At 37.4% G+C, this 20,728-nt stretch overlaps 2 protein-coding genes across 2 annotated transcripts; both read left to right on the top strand.

Annotated features, from left to right (window-relative positions):
• The first annotated feature begins 10,061 nt into the window (after positions 1–10,061).
• On the top strand, positions 10,062–11,462 carry LOC103945610. Its single transcript, XM_009356210.2, has 3 exons — positions 10,062–10,563; positions 10,663–10,729; positions 10,937–11,462. The coding sequence occupies exons 1-3, from the start codon at positions 10,062–10,064 to the stop codon at positions 11,460–11,462; spliced, it is 1,095 nt and encodes a 364-aa protein (XP_009354485.2).
• Positions 11,463–16,728: 5,266 nt separating this feature from the next.
• Positions 16,729–17,856, top strand: LOC103945609 (cysteine desulfurase, mitochondrial-like). Its single transcript, XM_009356209.2, has 2 exons — positions 16,729–16,810; positions 17,115–17,856. The coding sequence occupies exons 1-2, from the start codon at positions 16,729–16,731 to the stop codon at positions 17,633–17,635; spliced, it is 603 nt and encodes a 200-aa protein (XP_009354484.2). The 3' UTR covers positions 17,636–17,856.
• Positions 17,857–20,728: the final 2,872 nt, after the last annotated feature.

The following is a 20,728-nucleotide window of genomic DNA, read 5'->3' as shown; positions in this document are numbered from 1 at the left end:
AAATTCCCTTTTTTTTTTCAAGCAATAGCTAAGTCATTTCTACATCATTTCTCACATAATTTTCATCATTCCATACTGTCTCACTTCATTCTATTTCAATTCTTCACATTATATTTTCTTACCTCTTCCAATAATATTTCCTTCAATTTTTTCAATAACATTAAATAACATTAAACAATATTAAACAACATTAATTAACATTAAACAACATAAAATTATACAACATAAAAAAATTAATAAAATGAAACTTAAACAACATTTTGAAAAACATTTAACTACATAAAACTTAAACTCCTACTCCATGCTATTTTTGGCCCAAAGATGTGCAACAAGATCTTGTTGTAGGTACTTGTTTGTGGTACGGGAACATATCATTCTATAGCCTCATGTACTCATTTATAGAGATACTACAAATTCTTGGATTGAAAGGCAAATTAAGCCCATCTTATATTTTTGCACGAGTCCTTCTTGACCTATTTGGATCCTCTTGGTCGTCATCGGACTCTCCATCAATATACCCATCTCACTCATCCTCTACAATCATATTGTGTAATATGATGCAAGACATCATGATGGAATCCAAATTTTCTTGACTCCACCTTCTTGCCGGTTCGCTGATAATCTTCATTGTGCTTGTAGAATACTGAAATCTCTCTCAACATCTTTCCAGTATGCCTCTTGGTGTAAGGTTAACAACGTTTCGGCGTCATTCCTAGGGTTTGGAATTGCTTGGACAAGTGTCGCCCACTTTGGGTAAATGCCATCTGCCAAGTAATATCTCATATTGTACTGACGATCGTTGATGTAGTAGTCAATTTGAGGTGTTTTACCTTCCGTCAAGGTATTGAAAAGAAGTGAACGCCTAAGAACTATAATGTCATTTTGGGATCCAAGGACTCTAAAGAAAGCATGCCAGATCCATGTGTCATACAAGGCAACCGCCTCTAACACAATAGCTAGCTTTCTTGACCTTCCGCAGAAGCCTCATTGCTATTCGGTGGGACAGTTTTTCAATCCCAATACATGCAGTCTAATGACCTTATCATGCCCGGAAACCCACGATTTTCAGCTTTGCGAAGGAACCAATCCAGATCTTCTTGATTTGGCCTGCGAAGGTACTCGTCTTTGTAAACCTGAACAGTTGTGACACAAAATTGTTGAAGAGTTTCAAGGAATGTAGACTTAGACATACCATGTGTTTCAACCATCGATTCAGCTGGGGAGCCATAAGCCATCATTTGGAGTGCAACAATAACCTTCTTATAAGGTGAGAAACCAGAGCGGCCTACTTTGTCCCGCTTCCCAATATCCAACCTTTTAATAGCCAAAAAAAATTCAAATCCAACAGCTAGCTGACATGAACTAGCCATTGGATTTGAATTTGAATTTTTTTTCCGGCCAAAATTCGTAAAAAAATATTAACAAATTCTCATTTTTTTCCTATAAATTTAAGTTGTTGTAGTTTTTAAATTTAATTTGTAGTTTTTAAATTTAGGTTGTAGTTTTTAAACATAAGTTGTAGTTTTTAAATTTAAGTTGTTGTAGTTTTAAATTTAAGTTGTTGTAGTTTTTAAATTTAAATAATAAATTATGTTTGGCCCTCAGTTAGAGACCGTTTTTTGTGACAGGGTTAAAACAAGCCCTATGACCCTCAGTTGGAGATGAAGGCAAATATAACCCTATACTGTTCATTAAAATATTAATATCTTGGAAGGCCAGAGGTGTGACAGCCTGTCCCGGATTTTTCGTACCGTAGGGGTAAAATGACAGTTTTGCCCCTAGTGTTTTTGTTTCATTGTGTGGTCATTTTGGGGTTTGGTTGGCTGCTTTTGGACCACACATACGCACCCACACTCATCTTATCATTTTCTGCCTTGTCCCGTGTGTCTCTCTCTCTTTCCCTTCTTCTTCTTCGTACAGACAAGACCAAATTCTTCGAAAACGTGGTACATCGTGGTGGAGACTTAGACCATTGTGTTCGTGAAGTCTATACGAGTTCAACCATACCCATTTCAGGTAAGGAAACCTTTGTTTTCACGTCAAACCCGAGATATTCAATGAGGGGTACTGTTCATGCACACGTAAAATCATGTGTTTTTGGGAATTTCAGGGTTGTAGGAAGCTTGGTGAGGTCCTTATGAAGCTCGGGGTGGTTCGTTTGAAGGTTTTGGACGTCAGGATCGTGAGTTGCAGGTTTGGCCAGATTTGGTGAAGTTTCTCCAGTGAGATTTCGTCGGTTTTAGTGCTTGAAAGTGGTAAGGTTTTGTTCCTCTAGTTGTAAGCTTCATTTTGGTACCAATTTCATGAAATTTGGGTGAAAAACGAGTGAGAAATGAAGGTTTGAAGTTTTTCTAGTTTTCTAGCGATGGCGCCGGAGGTTGGTCGGAGAAGACAACGGAATATTTCGTCAGTTTGGACGGAATATTCCTAATGGCGTTAGGTTAACTTTAACAGAATTTGTTAGTTTTAACGGAATATTCCTAACGACGTTAACTGACGCCGTCAGTGTACCAGGAAAGTGCCTGTTGGCCGGTGCGTGGGGGCGCATATGACGTCAGAAAAGTATTTTAAAAGTATGGGGATGTTCGTGAGGTTGAGTAGATCACGTTGGTGTATTCTTACACCCCATTTGAACATTGTATGAGAAGTTTTTACCTAGTTTGGGATATGTGCTTTAAATTAACGTTTTTATAGTTGTTTCGCATATAGGTGAGACCTATCCCTAGGACGAGTGCAGTCACTCGAGGTAAAGGGGTTACGACCCTTCTACATACCAGTGAGTGGGCTTTTGGTTTTTCGTATATACCTATATACTTGTGATTTTCCCAGAAAATGAAATGAAACGTTTATATGTTTTAAATGCCATGCATTGCGTTTGCCTATTTAATTATGCATTAGTAGTTTGCATATATGTATGTTTGGTGCTGCGGATGCACAGGTAAGTTATGGTTTATGTTGTGACTAGTAGTGATATGAGATGCATAGAGAGCTCATAACATGCACCCTCGGTGTTAGTGCTCCCGCCCAGAGTAGGGCACAGTCCTTCACGTGATGTTCACCTCTCGCACCACACGCTTATCTTGGATCCAAGTTAGGTGCACAGTTCTGTCGTACAGACCACTATAGATGGTTCCGACTCGTAGGTGACCCGCGATTATTTGCCAAGTCTTCACGTGATTGTAGCACTTGAGCGTATTTATTTACACCTAGTCCTGTCGTACAGACCACTTTAGGTGGTTCTGATTCGTGTGCAGGTATAGTTAGTGAGTTGGAGATTTGAGCTCTAGATTCAGCTGTACAGGTCACATTAGGTGATTCCGGCTGACTGATTACATGGCATTGATTGATATTACCTAAGTACTTACATTTTTATGTAGAGGCATTCGACATGGCATATTTCTGAGCATGTTTCCTATATTTGTGTATATTCTATTTTCTGGAAAACTATACAGGTTTTACGGCAAAGGGTTAGAACTTTGTTAATGAAATGGTTTTGGAAAAGCTTTGTTTTTGCCCATTCACACTTTCTGTTTTGCGCTCCTTCAGGTTTTAGTTTGGATTGCTCTTTTGGTGGCTCTCGAGGGATTCTCGGCATATCTGACAGATTATCACCAGTGTAGGACCACCTCTGGGTGTGTTTTGTTAGTGCTTGTTCCTCTGGACTGCATTAGGTCTTTTGTGCTCTGAATTTTATTTATCACACTTACACTTGCACATGTATGTTATCTACTCGGTGTATAACTTGGTTTTTATTTATTCGTACTTTTATTATTATTCTTAGCTTTCGCACTGTGCACATGGTTACGTCACTCTCATGTGACGGTCAGCATGCCCTGATCTTGGTCGGGGTATGTCAAGAGGGCTAAAACAAGCCCTCTGGCCAGCCTTCGGTTGGAGATGACCTAATATTTTAATGAACATTACATGACCATATTTGCCTACATCTCCAACCGAGGGTTATAGGGCTCGTTTTAGCCCTGTCACAAAAAATGTCTCCAACCAAGGGCCAAAGAGTCATAGGGACAAACATAATTTATTATTTAAATTCAAAAACTACAACAACTTAAATTTATAGGAAAAAATGAGAATTTTTTAATATTTTTTTTTAAAATTTTGACCGAAAAAAATTCAAACTCAAATCCAATGGCTAGTTGATATCAGCATGACGTCAGTTAGCCGTTAGATTTGAATTTTTTTTTGCTATAAAAAGGATGGATATTGGGCTATAATTCACACACCTTTGAATTCAATCTATTTCATTTCAATCTCTTTCAATTCAATCTCTTTCAATTCAATTTCTTTCAATTCAAGTTTACAATGAATTCCAAATTTGGATCTTCTTCGAATTCCAACTGGAGGTCCTCATCCAATTTCGAATTGGAAGAAAAATGGGCGTAAATGAGACGAGAAGATGAGGAGTTTGATGAAGAAGATGAAGCATGGCGCAACACACCATATGTGGCAGCCATGGTGTGTCAGCCAACTGAGGAACAACCTCAATAGGGTGGCTCTATTGCTGGTCGATTTTACAAACCACGAAACAAAGCGATGAAGCATGCCAATCTGATGAACAACTACTTCAAACCTAACTTGATGTACACATAAGATGATTTTAGACGTCGCTTCCAGATAAGCCGTCATGTCTTCGAGCATGTATTTCATGATGTCCATCAGGTCAATCCATATTTTCAACAAAAGCTGGACAGAGCAGGCGGCCCTGGTTTCTCACCTCATCAGAAGGTTACTGTTGCATTACGAATGATGGCCTATGGCTCCCCAGCTGATTCAATGGATGAAACCTATGGTATGTCTGAGTCGACATGCCTTGATACTTTTACTGAATTCTGTAACATAATTGTTTAGCTTTATAAAGAGGAGTACCTTTGCAATCCAAATCAAGAAGATCTGGATCGGCTTCTTCACAAAGCTGAAGACCTTGGGTTTCCGGCCATGATAGGGTCATTAGACTGCATGCATTAGATTTCGAAGCACTGTCCCACCGGATGGTACATAGGCTTTAACGGAAGGTCGAGACAGACAACTATTGTGTTAGAGGCGGTTGCCTCATATGACACATAGATCTAGCATGCTTTCTTTGGAGTCCCTGGATCCCAAAATGACATTACAGTTATTGGACGTTCACCCCTCTTCAATAACTTAACGGAAGGTAAATCACCTCAACTTGACTACTACATCAATGGTCGTCAGTAAAATATGGGGTATTACTTGGCAGATGGCATCTATCCAAAGTGGGCAACACTTGTCTAAGCAATTCCAAACCCTAAAAATGACGTCGAAAAGTGTTTTACCCTACACCAAGAGGCATACTGGAAAGATGTTGAGAGAGCTTTTGGTGTTCTATAAGCACGGTGGAACATCATCAAGGAACCGGCAAGAGGGTGAAGTCAAGAAAATTTGGATTCCATCTTGATACCTTGCATCATATTACACAACATGATTGTGGAGGATGAGCGAGATGAGTATATTGATGGAGAGTCTGATGACGACCAAGAGGGTCCAAATAGGTTAAGAAGGGCTCGTGCAAAAATATATGATGGGCCTAATTTGCCTTTCAATCCAAGAATTGGTAGTATCTTTATAGATGAGTACATGACGCGCTATAGGATGATACGTTCCCGTGCTACGAACAAGTACCTACAACAGGATCTTGTTGCACATCTTTGGGCCAAAAGAAGCATGGAGTAGGTGTTTAAGTTTTATATTGTTAAATGTTTTTAAAAATGTTGTTTAAGTTTCATGTTGTTAAATGTTTTTTTTTATGTTGTATAATTTTTATGTTGGTTAATGTTATTTAATGTTGTTTCATATTGTTTAATGTTGTTTCATGTCACTTAATTTAATTTAATGTTGTATAATGACTTAGGAAGTTATAGGGAAAAAAAAAATAGAATTTAAAAAAAAAAACAATTTAAAAAAATTTTTGTGAAAAAAAAAAAAAAAAAAAGTTGACGTTAGTTAGCCATTGTATTTGAAATTTTGGCCTACGATTCCTGTCGGATATAACCAACAGAAATAAGTTCAATGTTGTCGGATATAACTGATAGGAATAATGAAAATTCTGGCCCGACCCGAGGCTGGCTGGCTAAGTTGGGCCAGCTGGTTGGCCCTTTGGCCTTTTTTGTCCAATGGGACCCACGAGCCCTTTGGCCTAGCCCTCGGTTGGAGACGGTTTTCGGGCTATTTTCGACACTTTAGCCCTCTGGACCCTTCGGTTGGAGATGGTCTAAGGATCCTCAAATCATGTCCGTTTATCGTGCATTGTACAGTAAGTTTTCGTCATATACTATTTATATTTAATTTTAAATAAAAATATTTAAAATAATTTATAAATGCACGATATATAATAAACAAACACAATTTAAGAATCCCTAAGGATCCGAAGAGGATCCTCATTACATTCTTACAGCCTCTGAGGAAAAATCACTTGTTTAACAACTTTCCGTGTCGTATTCCTTCTTTTGCTTACTATTGCACGAAGGCCTACAATTTGTTTCAATACGTTCATCCTCCATCATTGCGCTTGCTGTGTATATTTTTGAAATAATCCACAGATAGATAGATCACGCAAAGTCGACCTCCTGACAGTGACCCCAAATGCCCAGGAATTAGTAAAAAAGATTTGAATCCCTAGTTTTCTTTTTGTTGTCAATGTCAATCACACTATGACATCAGTTATCCATGTGGTGTTAAAAGGACAGTGAAATTCACAAAAACCCAGGAGTTAGTAAAAAGATTTGAATCCCTAGTTTTCTTTTTGTTGTCAATGTCAATCACACTACCACATCAATTATCCATGTGGTGTTAAAAGGAAAGTGAAATTTACATACACAGGTTTTATCTTCTACGTTAATTTTTTATTATTAATTTTTTTCAATTTATTTGATTTTATAGTCAAAAATTAAAAGATGTGTGAAAAATAAAAATTAATGTGTGAATAAGACTATCTGTGTTAAAATGAGAAAGAAAGAAAGAAAGAAAGATAGCTCTATATATTATTATTACGTATCAAATATCCTTATTAATTTCCAAGAAACTAGTCTTTGTCATGCCCATGTTCCACATCAATCAATCATCATTTTAGACAGTGAAGTGATTATGAAGCACTAGACAATATGACCTCATTTAGTATACACGATTCATTTTAGCCAGTGAAGTGATTATGAAGATCTCGACAATAAGGGCTTATTTAGTATAGATGATTGAATTACAATGAATAAGCGGTTGTTGTTAGGTATGTTGAAAGGCAGTCAATCTTCATTTTAGGCAGTGAAGTGATGATGAAGCACTAGATATTAGATAATAAGTGCTAAATTTAGCATAGACCATGGAATTAGAATGAATACGCCACTGTTTTTTTAGGTATGTTGAAAGAATAAACAAAAAATTGGTGACTAACTTGAAGGAAATTAAGAAATAGATTACTCAGGAAGAAAAATTATTCATTTCAATCCCCTTCTAATCCTCTTGAAATAAAAATTAATCTCCACAATATTATGAGTAATGTGTTGCACTTACTACACTTTCATACAACATTTGTACCACATTTCTAATAGAGGTATGACCTACCAACATATGTAGGTCTCATACAAATGTAATATGAAAAATGAGGTAAAAATAACATTTTTGCAATATTATTTTCTCAAATTGTATTGCTTAGCTGAAAGTCATTTATCTATAGCCAAGTCAGATAATAAATTTTTAATGTCATCTTACCTTGTATTTGAGGTCATTGAATTGATCTAAAGACTTTGAACAAAGCAAATATTTGTCCCTTGATACTACCCATTTAGTTACATTCATCAATATATCTCAAAATTAAAGAACGATGTGTTTTAATTGAAGAAATCCTAAAGAGAACTTGTCAAAAGTGGGACTTTCTACAACATTATATTTTTTACATAATATTTTATAATATTAATACAAAAATTAACGTTAAAATGTGAGGCACCAAAAAATTCATCAAAAATTTCTATTTTAAGAAAATATCTTTAACATTTTTCTTTATTTAGACGAAAAAATTTGGCAAATAAATTGAACCTCCACCTTACTCAAAATTTTAAATTATTACTATAATTGTACCTACCAATTATGACTCAATGATTGCCCTATTATTAAATCAATATATAGAGATATCTTGTTTAATTATTGTGCCTTCAATATTGGCCAAGGTAACATTTTCCATACGAATAGATGGATACCTTGTTCCATTTTCTCTGCTAACGTTGGAACACCATAAGCAATGAGTAGCACCTTGACCTTAGGGCCATGCTATATTAATAGTTGAGAATGGATTCATTATTATTTTTTTACACTCCCTTGCAGTGGCGAAGCCACGTGAGGGTGAGGAGTGGCGTCCGCCACTCCCCTTGCCAGGAAACAGCAATGGAGATCTGGGTTTGCCACTCCCCTCGCCGGAAAACCCACTGGTTCATCCTCTGTTTTGTTGCCGACGGTGTTGGGTTATCTGTTCTGCTGCGCAGCAGCAGCAGATTGGCCTTTTTTTTTTTTTTTTTTTTTTTAAATCCAGGCCAAAACGACGTCGTTTTGATTTTTAAGTGAAAAGATGTTGTTTTAGATATTTGAAAAAAAATATATATATAGTGGGGACCGTGTGCGTGTCGCCTTGTCCCCCACCCGTTTCCCCTACTTTCTTCAATCCCTCTCGTAACCCATTCACCAATTAGACGGAGAGGTGAGGTCCCGCTACTCCCAAAATCCCAGCAGCAGCCAACCAAGTTCCAACACCAATGGAACAGAAAGGTTTTCAATTTCTGTTCCCGTTGGCTTCTTGCTGCCATCACAACTCACAAGCCACTCTCTAGCCACTGAGCCGTCGGCTTCCATTCTTTAAAGGTAAATTTTTTAATTCCTAAATGTATAATCCCTAACCCTAATTAATTATTTAATACGAATTTCGTTTAATTGGTATAGAATAATATGGTAATGCACTAATATGGTTATTGGTTATTGATTATTGATGTGAATCATATGCTTCTATGATTATTGATATGAAATTATGAAATTATTCTTTAGGGTGAAAATTAAATTTGAATTCTTGATGATTAGTTGAATTGATTAGTTGTATTCATATGAATATGATTAGTTGAGAGTCTAAGATTTTTTTTTCTTTCCATTTTACATTTACTTAATGGAACGATACTATAAGAAACAATGCTTAAATCCTCCTTCAAACATTTCGGATAGTTCTTCTCCTTCAAATATTCTGAGTAGTCCTCATCCTCTTTCAAATATTCCAAGAAGTCATCCTTCAAATATTCCGAGCAGGTCACAACAAAGTGAGGCCACTAAGTTGGATATTGGCTAATCTTCCTGCAGACCCTGCGCATAGACGTCTAATGCTTGATTATCCACCTAATTATCGTGAAGCAATTCGTAGACACTATCTCCAAATTGATCCTTGTCAACCTAGAGACCACATCATGCCAAGAAAGGTTAGTGACAATCGATGTTTTATCATCGGTTGGTTTGATAAGTTTAAGTGGTTGGAGTATAGTATATCAAAAAATGCTGCATTTTGCCATTATTGTTATCTTTTCAAATATGATTTTGATCAAATGGGTAGCACTGGAAGTGATGTCTTCACTAAGATAGGGTTTACAAATTGGAAGAAAGGACCCGAAAACCTTCGAGTCCATGAGGGAGGTGTTGGAAGTCTTCATAATAAGGTTGTACAACAAGCTAGAGATTTGATGACACAAAAACAACACATTGAAACATTTGTAATTAAGCAAACCGATGAAGCTTGCATTAATTATCGTACTTTATTGAGTGCCTCACTTAAGTGCACAAGATGGTTGTTGAGACAAGGTTTGCTTTTCGTGGCCACGATGAATCGTTGAAATCAAGCAATAGGGGTAATTATTTGGAGCTTATGCAATTTCTTTCCAAGCATAATGAACAAGTTAGATAGGTTGTGTTTGAGAATGCTCCCAAGAATCTTTAAGTATACTTCTTCCGATATTCAAAAAGATCTTGTTCGTGCTTGTGCCATTGAAACTGTGAATGCAATCGCTAAAGATATGGAAGGTGCGTTTTTTTCTCTTTTGGTTGATGGAGCACATGATTCTTCAACTAAAGAGCAAATGGCAGTGGTATTGCGTTATGTGAACAAAAAAGGAGAAGCAATTGAAAAGTTTTTGGGTGTTCAACATGTCTCCTCTACAACTAGTAGCTCCCTTGAAGAGGCCATTGAGAGATTGTTTGCTACAACAAATTTGAGTATGTCCAAGTTACGAAGACAAGGCTATGATGGTGCTAGTAATATGAAAGGTGAGTTAAATGGTCTTAAAACAAAGATTTTGAACAAATACCCTCAAACATTTTATATTCATTGTTCTGCACACCAACTCCAACTAGCTCTTGTATTCGTGGCAAAGGAAAATGAGGATGGTGCCAATTTCTTCATCAATGCTAGTAGTTTGGTGAATCTTGTTGGATCATCGTGTAAGCGTCATGATGCATTTAAAGAGAAACAACAAGAACAAATTCAGAAAGCTCTTGATCTTGGTAATCTTGAAACAGGTAAAAGGTTAAATCAAGAAAGTAGTCTCATGCGTCCATGTGATACACGGTGGAACTCGCATTATGGTACTATAGATAGTATTATTGTTATGTTTGAAGCCGTGGTGGAGGTGGTTGAATGGATTAAAAATGATCGCAACCAAGATAATCTCGATGAAGCAACTAGGTTATTCAAAGACATACAAACTTTTGATTTTGCATTTCACCTTTTCTTGATGAGACTTATATTGAGAATTACAAGTGAGTTATCATAAGCATTGCAAAATAAAGATTAAGATATTGTGAATGCGATGGCGTTAGTGGAAGTATGCAAGCAAAGACTACAATCATTGAGAGATGATGACTTTGGGGACTTGTTTCATGATGTATAAAGGTTTTGTGAGGAGCATGATATTTTCGTACCTAACATGGAGGATTTGCATTTTGTACCTGGAAAATCAAGTCGTAAAGCTCCAAAAATCACAAACTTCCATTACTATCGTGTGGATCTCTATTTTCAAGTCCTTGATCGCTTCAATGAGGCAAACACCGAGTTACTTCTTTGTATGGCATGTTTGAGTCCGGTGAATAATTTTGCATCGTTTGACAAAGCAAAAATTGTTCGTTTAGCCCAACTTTATCCTCAAGATTTTGATCGTATGGACCTTATGAATCTTCCAATTCAACTTGACAATTACATTCATGATATGAAGATGTATTGTGAGTTTTCAACATTGAGAGGAATTAGTGATCTTGCAAAAGAGTTAGTGAAGACCGGGAGGTGTGAAAGCTATATGTTAGTGTATAAGTTTCTTACATTGGCTTTGGTGTTACCAGTTGCAACCGCTTCGGTGGAGAGAGCTTTTTCTGCTATGAAGATTGTGAAAACACCATTGCGTAACAAAATGGAAGATCAATGATTGAGTGATAGCATGCATGTTTACATTGAGAAATATGTATTTGCTTTTATTGATAATGAGCCTATTATGCGACGTTTTCATGACATGAAACCTCACCAGCAACAATTGTAATTTGTTTGTATTGATTAATTATGGAAGATATTACTATGTAAAAAGATTTAGTTGTTGACATTTTTCTTTAACCTTGCATTTTTTTAAGTTCGCCCCTCCTCCCGAGAAATCCTAGCTTCGCCACTGCTCGCTTGCGTATTATTTTGTCTCAACAACATTCATTACGTACGTAACATGCATATAAGATTGGCTTTATTGGGAAGCTTGTTTAAGAGCATTTATCGGAGGCAATTCCAGAGAGAGGAGAGAGGGGGGAGGCAGCACGGAGAAGACGCTTTTTGGGGTCTGCAAGCGTCGTCGTTTGCGTTTAATGAAGTATGAGGATTGTTGTTGCCTACGTGGCGTAATATTTAGCATTGAATCGACAAGGAAATGTTTTGAACGACTAGCAATGAAAGGAGGGTATTGGAGGGTAGGAAAAATTGGAGAGGAGAGAACCCGGTTTCAGGAAAGAATTGTTCACACATGGACACAAAGTTACATTCATCATTGGCCGCAAAGACGAAAATCTTATGAGTTCAACTTCACATGCAATTGAAATGGCTGAAATGAGGTTAAGCTCTCAAAGTGTAATCATATCATCATATGCCATTTTACCAAAACAAACGAAAGCCTTGAATGGAAAGTGACCTCCCACTTATAGTCACATTCGCACAAATAATTAGGGTTGAAAACCCCACATTGGTCAGAACTTCAAAGGGTTTGCCTTTCTTTTGTGCAATGATGTTTTGGCCTTAGTGCTTTTTGAACCCTCAAATATTGAATATGTACTTTTAAAAAGTTCAAGTCCCACATTCCTCATTTAGTGTTAATAGTTTGTTGATATGGCTCCACAACTTCCTCCATTAGAAGCTTCTTTCTTGATTTGGGATTGGGGGTCAACATGCATTTTTAGTTGCATTCTCTGTTGGGAAGGCTTTGAGTTTGGACTCAAAAACTGATTTCTGCACAGTTTTTATTTACCGTCTTTAAATTAAATAAATTGAAAGAGATTCATAATACGTAAATTTAGGATATACCGGGAAAAAAAAGAATTATTTTTGACATTTCAAAAATCTCATTTCACACTCCAAACTTTCTATAATTAGAAAGAAAAATACACTTGTAAGGAGTGTAGAATAAGATTTTTGGAGTGCTAATAACAGTTCCAAAAAATAATAATTGTGCAAATCATTTTCTTATAGACTCATACAACAACTGAGCAGGTCTTTTCATATATAGACTCAACTTCATTGATGCCCATTGAAACTTGATATATAATTCCATTCACGCATGCATGTTTTTAGTTTTCCTACATCATTAATTCTCGACAGTTGACAATGATAAAACATTGCTCATTGAAATCAAGGACATCATTATTCGCAAGAACTTACATTTCTAGGGGGAAGAGAACTACGATTTCAAAGAGGATGATCATACAGTTACCTGTTCGTTTATAGAATTGACCACCACCCTCACTTGAATTCCACGGGGTGGTTGATCTAACTGTGCCAAGTTCTTTCATGAAAAATGGCAAGTGTTTTCCAATCTCCTTTTCTCCCTAAAGACGAGTAAAGCATATAAGAATTAGGATACAAAAATAGTGGAATGCATTAAAGGAAAAATGGAACTGTGGAACTCATTACCCTCTTTCATTAGTGAACAACTCTTTTTAGCAAAATTGTTATTTTCGCTTCAAAAGAACTCATCATCTATTCTTTGATGATAACAATATAATGGAAAATAAATAAATTGAAACAGTGTAAGATGATTTGTTGGAGTACAAATAACAGCTCGTTTTGTTTGACAACATAAACAATATGGTCAATGACACCTTGTAAGTGTCAAAAATTATTATTTTTATTTGTACACAGAAAATAAACTATCACTACTAAAAAAACACTTTACCAGTCGAAAATGCTTCGTTGGCTTCGTCGGAAATTTTAACCGACGGAGGTCTGTCGGCAAAGAATAGTCAAGTAAAACTCATTGCGCGAGGACTTATACGGTGGATAAACTATTATGTTGGGTAAACTAGCGTTAACCCGATGAAATCCGTTGTTGGACGAGAGTACCCAACGAAATCAACCTAGTTTGCTAGGACATAATTAAATAATGTGGTGAGCTTAGCCCGATGGCACAGCCGTCGAGCAAAAGCTACTGAGTAACGATTTACACGATGATGCCTTCGTCGAGCCAAGTATTATTATTTTTTAATTAAAAAAAATAAAACTATTAAATAATGTATTTAATTCTAAAATTAAAAAAAAAAAAAGAATAATGATTTCAAGAACAGAAAAATAACATTTAAAACCCAAAAAAATTGTTCATACAATTATACTACAAAAAGTCAAAAAAATTGTAAACGTTGGAACCGAATTCGCACACATCCGCAGACGAAGGCAATATCTAATTGGACATGCCCATGATTGCTCACTAGGGGAGAATGAGATTGATTGGGGGGTGTTCTTGAATCCGAATAGGACTACCTACGTATCTTCGAGAAGGAGAATTACACCACATGTGTAGTTTGGAGGACTAATGGTGTAAACCAGCCTTGACGAATAGCTTATGGCGATGCGTTATGGAGATAAGTTCTCCATGGATGTGTCTATGTGTAGACGGCGGCATACATGCCTCTTTTACCAGGCATAGAGAGAATATGTGTGTAGAAGTTCGAGAGAGAAAGATCAATGTCCCCTTCATAAATACCCAGCCTAAAGTATTCATAGGGATATTGAGAGTCCTTGTAAGGAAAGTAATCTTCATCAAATCGGGAGACTATCTATAAGGAAATCTAGGATAAGATACCCAGTCCTCCAAGAATCATAATTACATTGCTTAATTCCCAAGATATCCTAATTTGACCTTAAATGGGTTTTCTTACTTGGGAGACAAGTAATATCTTTAATAGGAGTTAAGCCTAGTCTGTTGAATTATGCTCCATGGGCTTCAGGCATTCTCATCCTTCTTGCGGATCTGCCAATCCAAGCAGTGCTTGGGCCAGTGTGGTACTATGATTTTCCAAGGCCATAGTAAGACATATTTGAATATTGTTACCTCAGAAGTTCGGTCATGGACTCGAGAGCTCCAAGAGGAGCTGGATCAACAGAATAGACGGTGGCACCATCACCCTATTTTGATCAGCGAAGTTCGAGCAACTTTGCTTGATGACCATACTTGTTTCGCAAGAAACGCAATTTGATCCAGATATGGACTTAATCAAATCCTATAAATCTTGGAGTTCCTACTATCTAGGAATTGGCATGCATCACAAATAATCATAATTCCTAAGAGGGTGCAATATCTATTCTTATATATCATCTAGGATTCTTCCAGCTTAGAATTCTATCCTAAAAAGGCATTTCTCTCAATGGTATAAATACACACATCTATGATTCATCTCTGGTAGCGCAATCTTAATACTTGAATTCTCTTACCTACTGCTTGAGTCTCAACAATTCACTATCATGACCGTCGAAGAGTTTTTGGCCAGCTCACCCTTTTTTGGTCTTAGACTTGCTCACAGTTGTTTCTTATTTTGCATGTACTCAAGTTTGTGTGCATCTCTTCCACACAAGGTGGTGTGTGAATTTGGTTCCAATAATACCTCTTCTAGGTCTCTATCTGAGAATATGATGATATTGTCGTCGATGGGGAATGGTTTGCTTATAGAGCTGACCATTTTGGGCTTTTTGCAAGCTATCTTCTGCTCTTTTCTTGTCGAGCTGATGTATTTTGATCCTAGTAGATGCAATTGATATGGAGGGTTGGCTGTTTCACAGCCTTCTCTGCTTCGTCATCCTTTTCTTTTTGGGGAGTCTTCTAGTCATTGTTGGACCCAATTCTACGCAAGATTAGATGAGAGGATTTGCAAAGAAAAAGACAAATAAAGGATCATGAAGCAGAGTACTGGGGAGGGTGGTTTCTAGCGTAGACATTCTAATGATCAAGTCAGGTAGGCTCTAAGACGGGGAAATGTATATTAAGTGTATAGGATAAATTTAGATTGTCTAACCATTGGTGAGGAGTCGGGACGTCTATTTGTAGGTGACAAGGAGTCATTATGAGGACTTGTAATTTTATGGATGGCCCATGTAAAAAGGGGAGTTTGTCACTCATCCACTTGACCTTGTTCCTTCAGATGTCATAGCTATTTAACACAGTCACTTGAGGTTAGCGTTGTCGCGCAGTGGGGTGTCATGTCACCCACATGCTCTATTTTGCCCAGGTTTCCGTGTGGCAGACAATAAAGAGTTTGGACTAGATAAGGCTGGTTAGGACCAGAAATGGGAGTACAACTGGATCTAACGTATGTGCTTATGATACCTATTTCAGTCGAAGCGAGTACATGAGATTGTATTAGGAACTACGAGTGGTGCAACACTCTCCGAGAGTAGGTTGGAAGATGCCATATTCATTCTCGGCCGAAGCCGCAGAGTAGACTTGTGTACGACTTGCGAAGCTACAGAGGTACAAGGAGGGGAAGACGCCCTTCTAGTCATCAGAAATTGCCACAAAGAGTGAGAATTCCGCCCTTCGATCTTCTGAACCTGCTAGAATCTGGGTGTGCTGCGCTACGAGGATTTGGTTTGTAGATATTGTCATTTATTGGTTATAAAACTTAATGTTCCTTTTAATGAAATGGTGTCGTATGGTGGGCTCCTTTAGTTTTTTGTTTTATTGAAGTGGTATTCTTTTTCAACCGCACTACTAGCCCATCATTTCAACCATCTTCCAGTTCTCTTAATGATGTGTCACCAATAAGAATGAGCATATTTATCAACTTTTAAGTGATAAACCAATCATCAACTTTCATGTCTTTTAGTTTCCAAAATTTAATCTACACATTTAGTCTATCCTATTTGAAAACAACTTCAAATTTGACATCTTTTTGTCCATGTCAGCTTAGCCTTTTTTTCTACGTTAGTTTTGACATCTCAGTTGGAGTAAATAATGGGTTATTTGTTACTGTTATACGTCTATGTGACATTTTTTACATATCTTTTGAAAATGATCTAACAAATTAGCTCATATACAATAGAACGTAACATTAATAGTATGTGATGATTTAACGAGATCGAGAATACAGAGTAATTAAGGTAGCGTTTGGTACGCGGGACGGGACGGAACAGAGTGGGACGAGGCGTTCCGTCCCGCGTTTGGTGCGCCTAAAATGAGTGGAACGCGCTGTTCCACGGAACAGATTTTGGATGATTTTTTGTTCCACACCCCCACCCTGGAACGGGTTGTTCCACGTCTGTGGGACAGAAATTTCCAATATTTTTAGACAAAAATGCCCTTGGTCTTTTTCAAAATTTACAACTTCAAAATCAGTTAACAAACCCTAAAAACAAAATCTCTTCTTCTCAGCCGTTTCTCTTCACCTCTGCATCCCTTTCCCCTTCACAACCTTCCTGCTCATCTTCATCCCTTTCCCCTTCGCAACCTTCCTGCTCATCCGCCGCCAAACCCTAACCACAAAACCCGCCTCCACCGCCTCCGACTTCGTCCGCACCCTCTCCACCGCCGCCGCCGCCGCCAAACCCTAACCACAAGAAGCGCCACGTCATCACCACCCAGGCCTCGTATCGGTCATGGTGGTGAACAACGAGATTGGGGTTATTCAGCCGATGGAGGAAATTGGGGAAATTTGCAAGGAGTTCAAAATTCCATTCCATACGGACGCGGCTCAAGCGCTTGGGAAGATCCCAATTGATGTGGACAAATGGAATGTGAGTTTGATGTCCCTTTCGGGGCACAAGGTTTACGGGCCAAAGGGGATCGGAGCTTTATACATGAGGAAGAGGCCAAGAATTCGGGTGGAGCCCCAAATGAATAGAGGTGGACAGGAGAGAGGGATTCGGAGCGGAACTGTTCCGACTCTATTGGTGGTAGGGTTTGGTGCGGCCTGCGAAATTGCGAAGAAGGAAATGGAGTATGATGAGAAGAGGGTAAAAGCGTTGCAGGATCGAATGTTGAAGGGAATCAGGAAGAACCTTGATATGGTTGTGGTGAATGGTAGCGAGGAGAGACCCCTTTTGCCAGGAGAGACCACACGGAAATTCAATGAAATTCAATGAAATTATTCTGCTTCAAATTGTTTTTTCCTTTGATGTGTCTTGGTGATGCACCTGCCAATCCATAGGAGAATATATGTACAGTGTGACCCCTTTTGCCAGGAAGGCTTTACGATTGGTCAATTCTGATCAGAATTATACCATCAGCGTTTATGCTATATTCTGTAAAGATTATAAACTAAGATGGGTAAGCAGTAATCTAGACATTGGTTTGGAAATTATAAAAGGACCAAAATTAGGGACTAAAAATTGAATTGGGGTGTGGGTTTTGCAATTTGCACAATAAAATTTGATGGGTTTGTGGTGAAAATTCGAATGGAGTTGTAGAAAACGGAAAAAATTACAAATTTTAAAGGGGTTTGCATTTGAAACACAACATATACCTATTAAAATTTGGACCAAGAAAAACAAATAATGGATAATAGTGTTCAAATTTGAACAACTTAAAAAAAAAAAAAAAAAAAAAAAAGAGTCATGTCCCGTTCCGCCCATAAAATTGTACCAAACAACAGCGGAACATGGGTATTTTAGTCATTTTAATCTTTTGGTTCCGTTCCGTCCATGTGCTACCAAACGCAGGACGGAACAACCGTCTTGTTCCGTCCTGCGCGTACCAAACATAACGCAGAACATCTGTTCCGTCCCGTCCCGTCCCGTTCCATCCCGTCCCGTTCCGTCCTGTCCCGTCCCGTCTGCGTACCAAACGCTACCTAAGCGCCCTGCCTGAATCCCTTTGTAAAGTTTATGGGGTACTTGACAACTTTAATGATAAATTCCCTTACATGAAACCTGTCCCAGACAACTACAACAAGAAGCGTTCTCATATTTCACTTTACCTAAAGAAGTGCAGAGAATTAGTTACAAAATTTATCTCTACCGCAGAGAGTCGTTTGATTACTTTAGTGCATGTATTTATTGGGTATGCGAGTGAGAATAAATATTTAGACTAATTTTTAAAAATTATATGACATTGTTGTTAGTACTAATTAACGTGTTTATTTTTTATAATATACATAATTTATTAATTATGCAAAAAAACTGATCGATCTAACGGTACTGTTATTTATTTGTGCAATTTCGTGACGTTAATCAATTTCTTTAAGAGAGAAGGTGGACCTTAAATTAAAATAAAAAGAAAAGCTAAATTTAGTGTAAATTCCTGGAAAAAAAAAGTCTATCTCTAGCATTGAAACTGTTGTAAACTTTCATAGTTTAAGTGTGATTGTGTAAATCTTAGATTAGATTTTATTCTAATTATTCTTTCTTATATAGACTTGTATTCCTTGGGAATGAAGGAATTATTCTCCCTCTTAATATTATAAATAAAGGCAATGCATTGGGGGGATAACAACATCCTCAACACACACATTCCCCTACAATTCTACAAACACATCTCTCTTTTTTCTCTCCTTGCCACCGGCCCCCTTCCCCTTATCAGGTAAATAGGCTACAACACGTTATCAATACACTCCTACCGTTGCGCTTTGGAATCTGACATGGAAGCTTTTTCTGCATCAAATCAGTTCATCCATATCATCATGCAAACATGTTCTTCCATTTTGCAGCCTTGATAGCATGAGCATGAACATTCACCATAATACATGACCCAACTTTACGTTTTTCGAATTTTATATTCTACATAAATTATGTATGCATTATATATATATATATAATTGTTGAATTATGTGAATTTGATATTGCCATGAATTGCATCAAATAATTGCTCATGCATTAAATTATATGCATTGAATTGAATTGAAAAAAAAAAATTTGTTGGGATTCGTTGAACACCCATCCATGTCGATAGGCCCTTGAGCCAAGAACCCAAACTGGAGCTATGGCTCTAGGCCCAAAACCCAGACCCAACACCCAAAAGGTGTCACCACCCTAAACCACCATGACGCATGGCCTGCAACCATGCCTAGCCACCTTGGCTGCGTCCCCGACAACATGAAGATCGTCCACCGATGTCACTTCGTTGAAGATTCTTTCAAATCTCATCGGATTTATCGAAATTCCGATGTCACTTTCTAGGGTTTTGGTTAAATCGTTGAGATTTCACAAACTGTGAGATGGAAATGTGTTTTTATATTTTTAACTTTCAGTGTTACTTTAAATTGGACTGGTTCGTATAGTCTCATGTAAGTTTTTGAGTTGTGGTAACCTTTGTGTGTTTTCTTCTTTGGATACGTAATAATGTTTAGGTATTTTCTTTCTTTTTATTGTGCAGAGCTAGCATTACTCCTGGTACCGTATTGATCATTCTTGCCGCGAGGTTCATGGGGAAGAGAGTTGTGTTCCTTAAGCAGCTTTCATCTGGCTTGCTTTTGGTCACTGGCAAGTTCTTGTTCTCCTTAAATATTGTTTCATCTGTTTCAGTTCTTCATTGTCGAATTGTTCTGGTTGATTTATTAGTTCTTATTCCTTGTGTCAATTGTTCTGCTGGTTGATTTCAATTTTTTAGATGATGGCTTAAATACTAAATACAAATAGATTACAAGGGAAAACAGGCTGATGTGGTGGTTGTTAATTTTATGAGGCTGTGGCCATTTAGCACATGGAAAATGGTCATTATTTACATATGTATTTAAAGTGATTAATTTTGTTAGTGTGTTTGAACGTAAATACAAGAGAGCCACTTGTCTGTGCATGTTGGTGATTGGGATTGGTAGTTTCTATGAGTGTTTTTTTTCCTATATATCCTCTGCCTTGTGTCACTGTATTGGAGTGTTTCTCACTGTTGTTTCTTGTCATTTCAGGACCTTTCAAGATTAACGGTGTTCCTTTAAGACGTGTGAACCAGTCTTACGTGATCGATGACGCAGTTTTGAACTCGACATTCCATTTGTTTTGAACTCGACATTAGTTCACAACAGCAATGTATGATAAACATCAAAAGACGACAACAAATATATCAAGTATAAAAAGTTGAGACACAAAAAACAACGTGATCGATGACGCAGTTTAGTGTGAATGGTTTGTTAATGATGGTCAAGAAGATTTTGGCCAGGTCCCAAATTCCACTGTTATCCTTTGAATGACGAAATACAATCTTGCACCGAAAATTTGAAACTCAAAAAACAGGTGATCATCAAA

The sequence above is a fragment of a genome, unplaced genomic scaffold, assembly GCF_019419815.1.
Source record: "Pyrus x bretschneideri cultivar Hongxiangsu unplaced genomic scaffold, Pyrus_bretschneideri_v1 Contig52, whole genome shotgun sequence".
Taxonomy (NCBI): domain Eukaryota; kingdom Viridiplantae; phylum Streptophyta; class Magnoliopsida; order Rosales; family Rosaceae; genus Pyrus; species Pyrus x bretschneideri.
The sequence above is the reverse complement of the archived record's forward strand: the minus strand, read 5'-3'. Positions and strand labels throughout refer to the sequence as shown.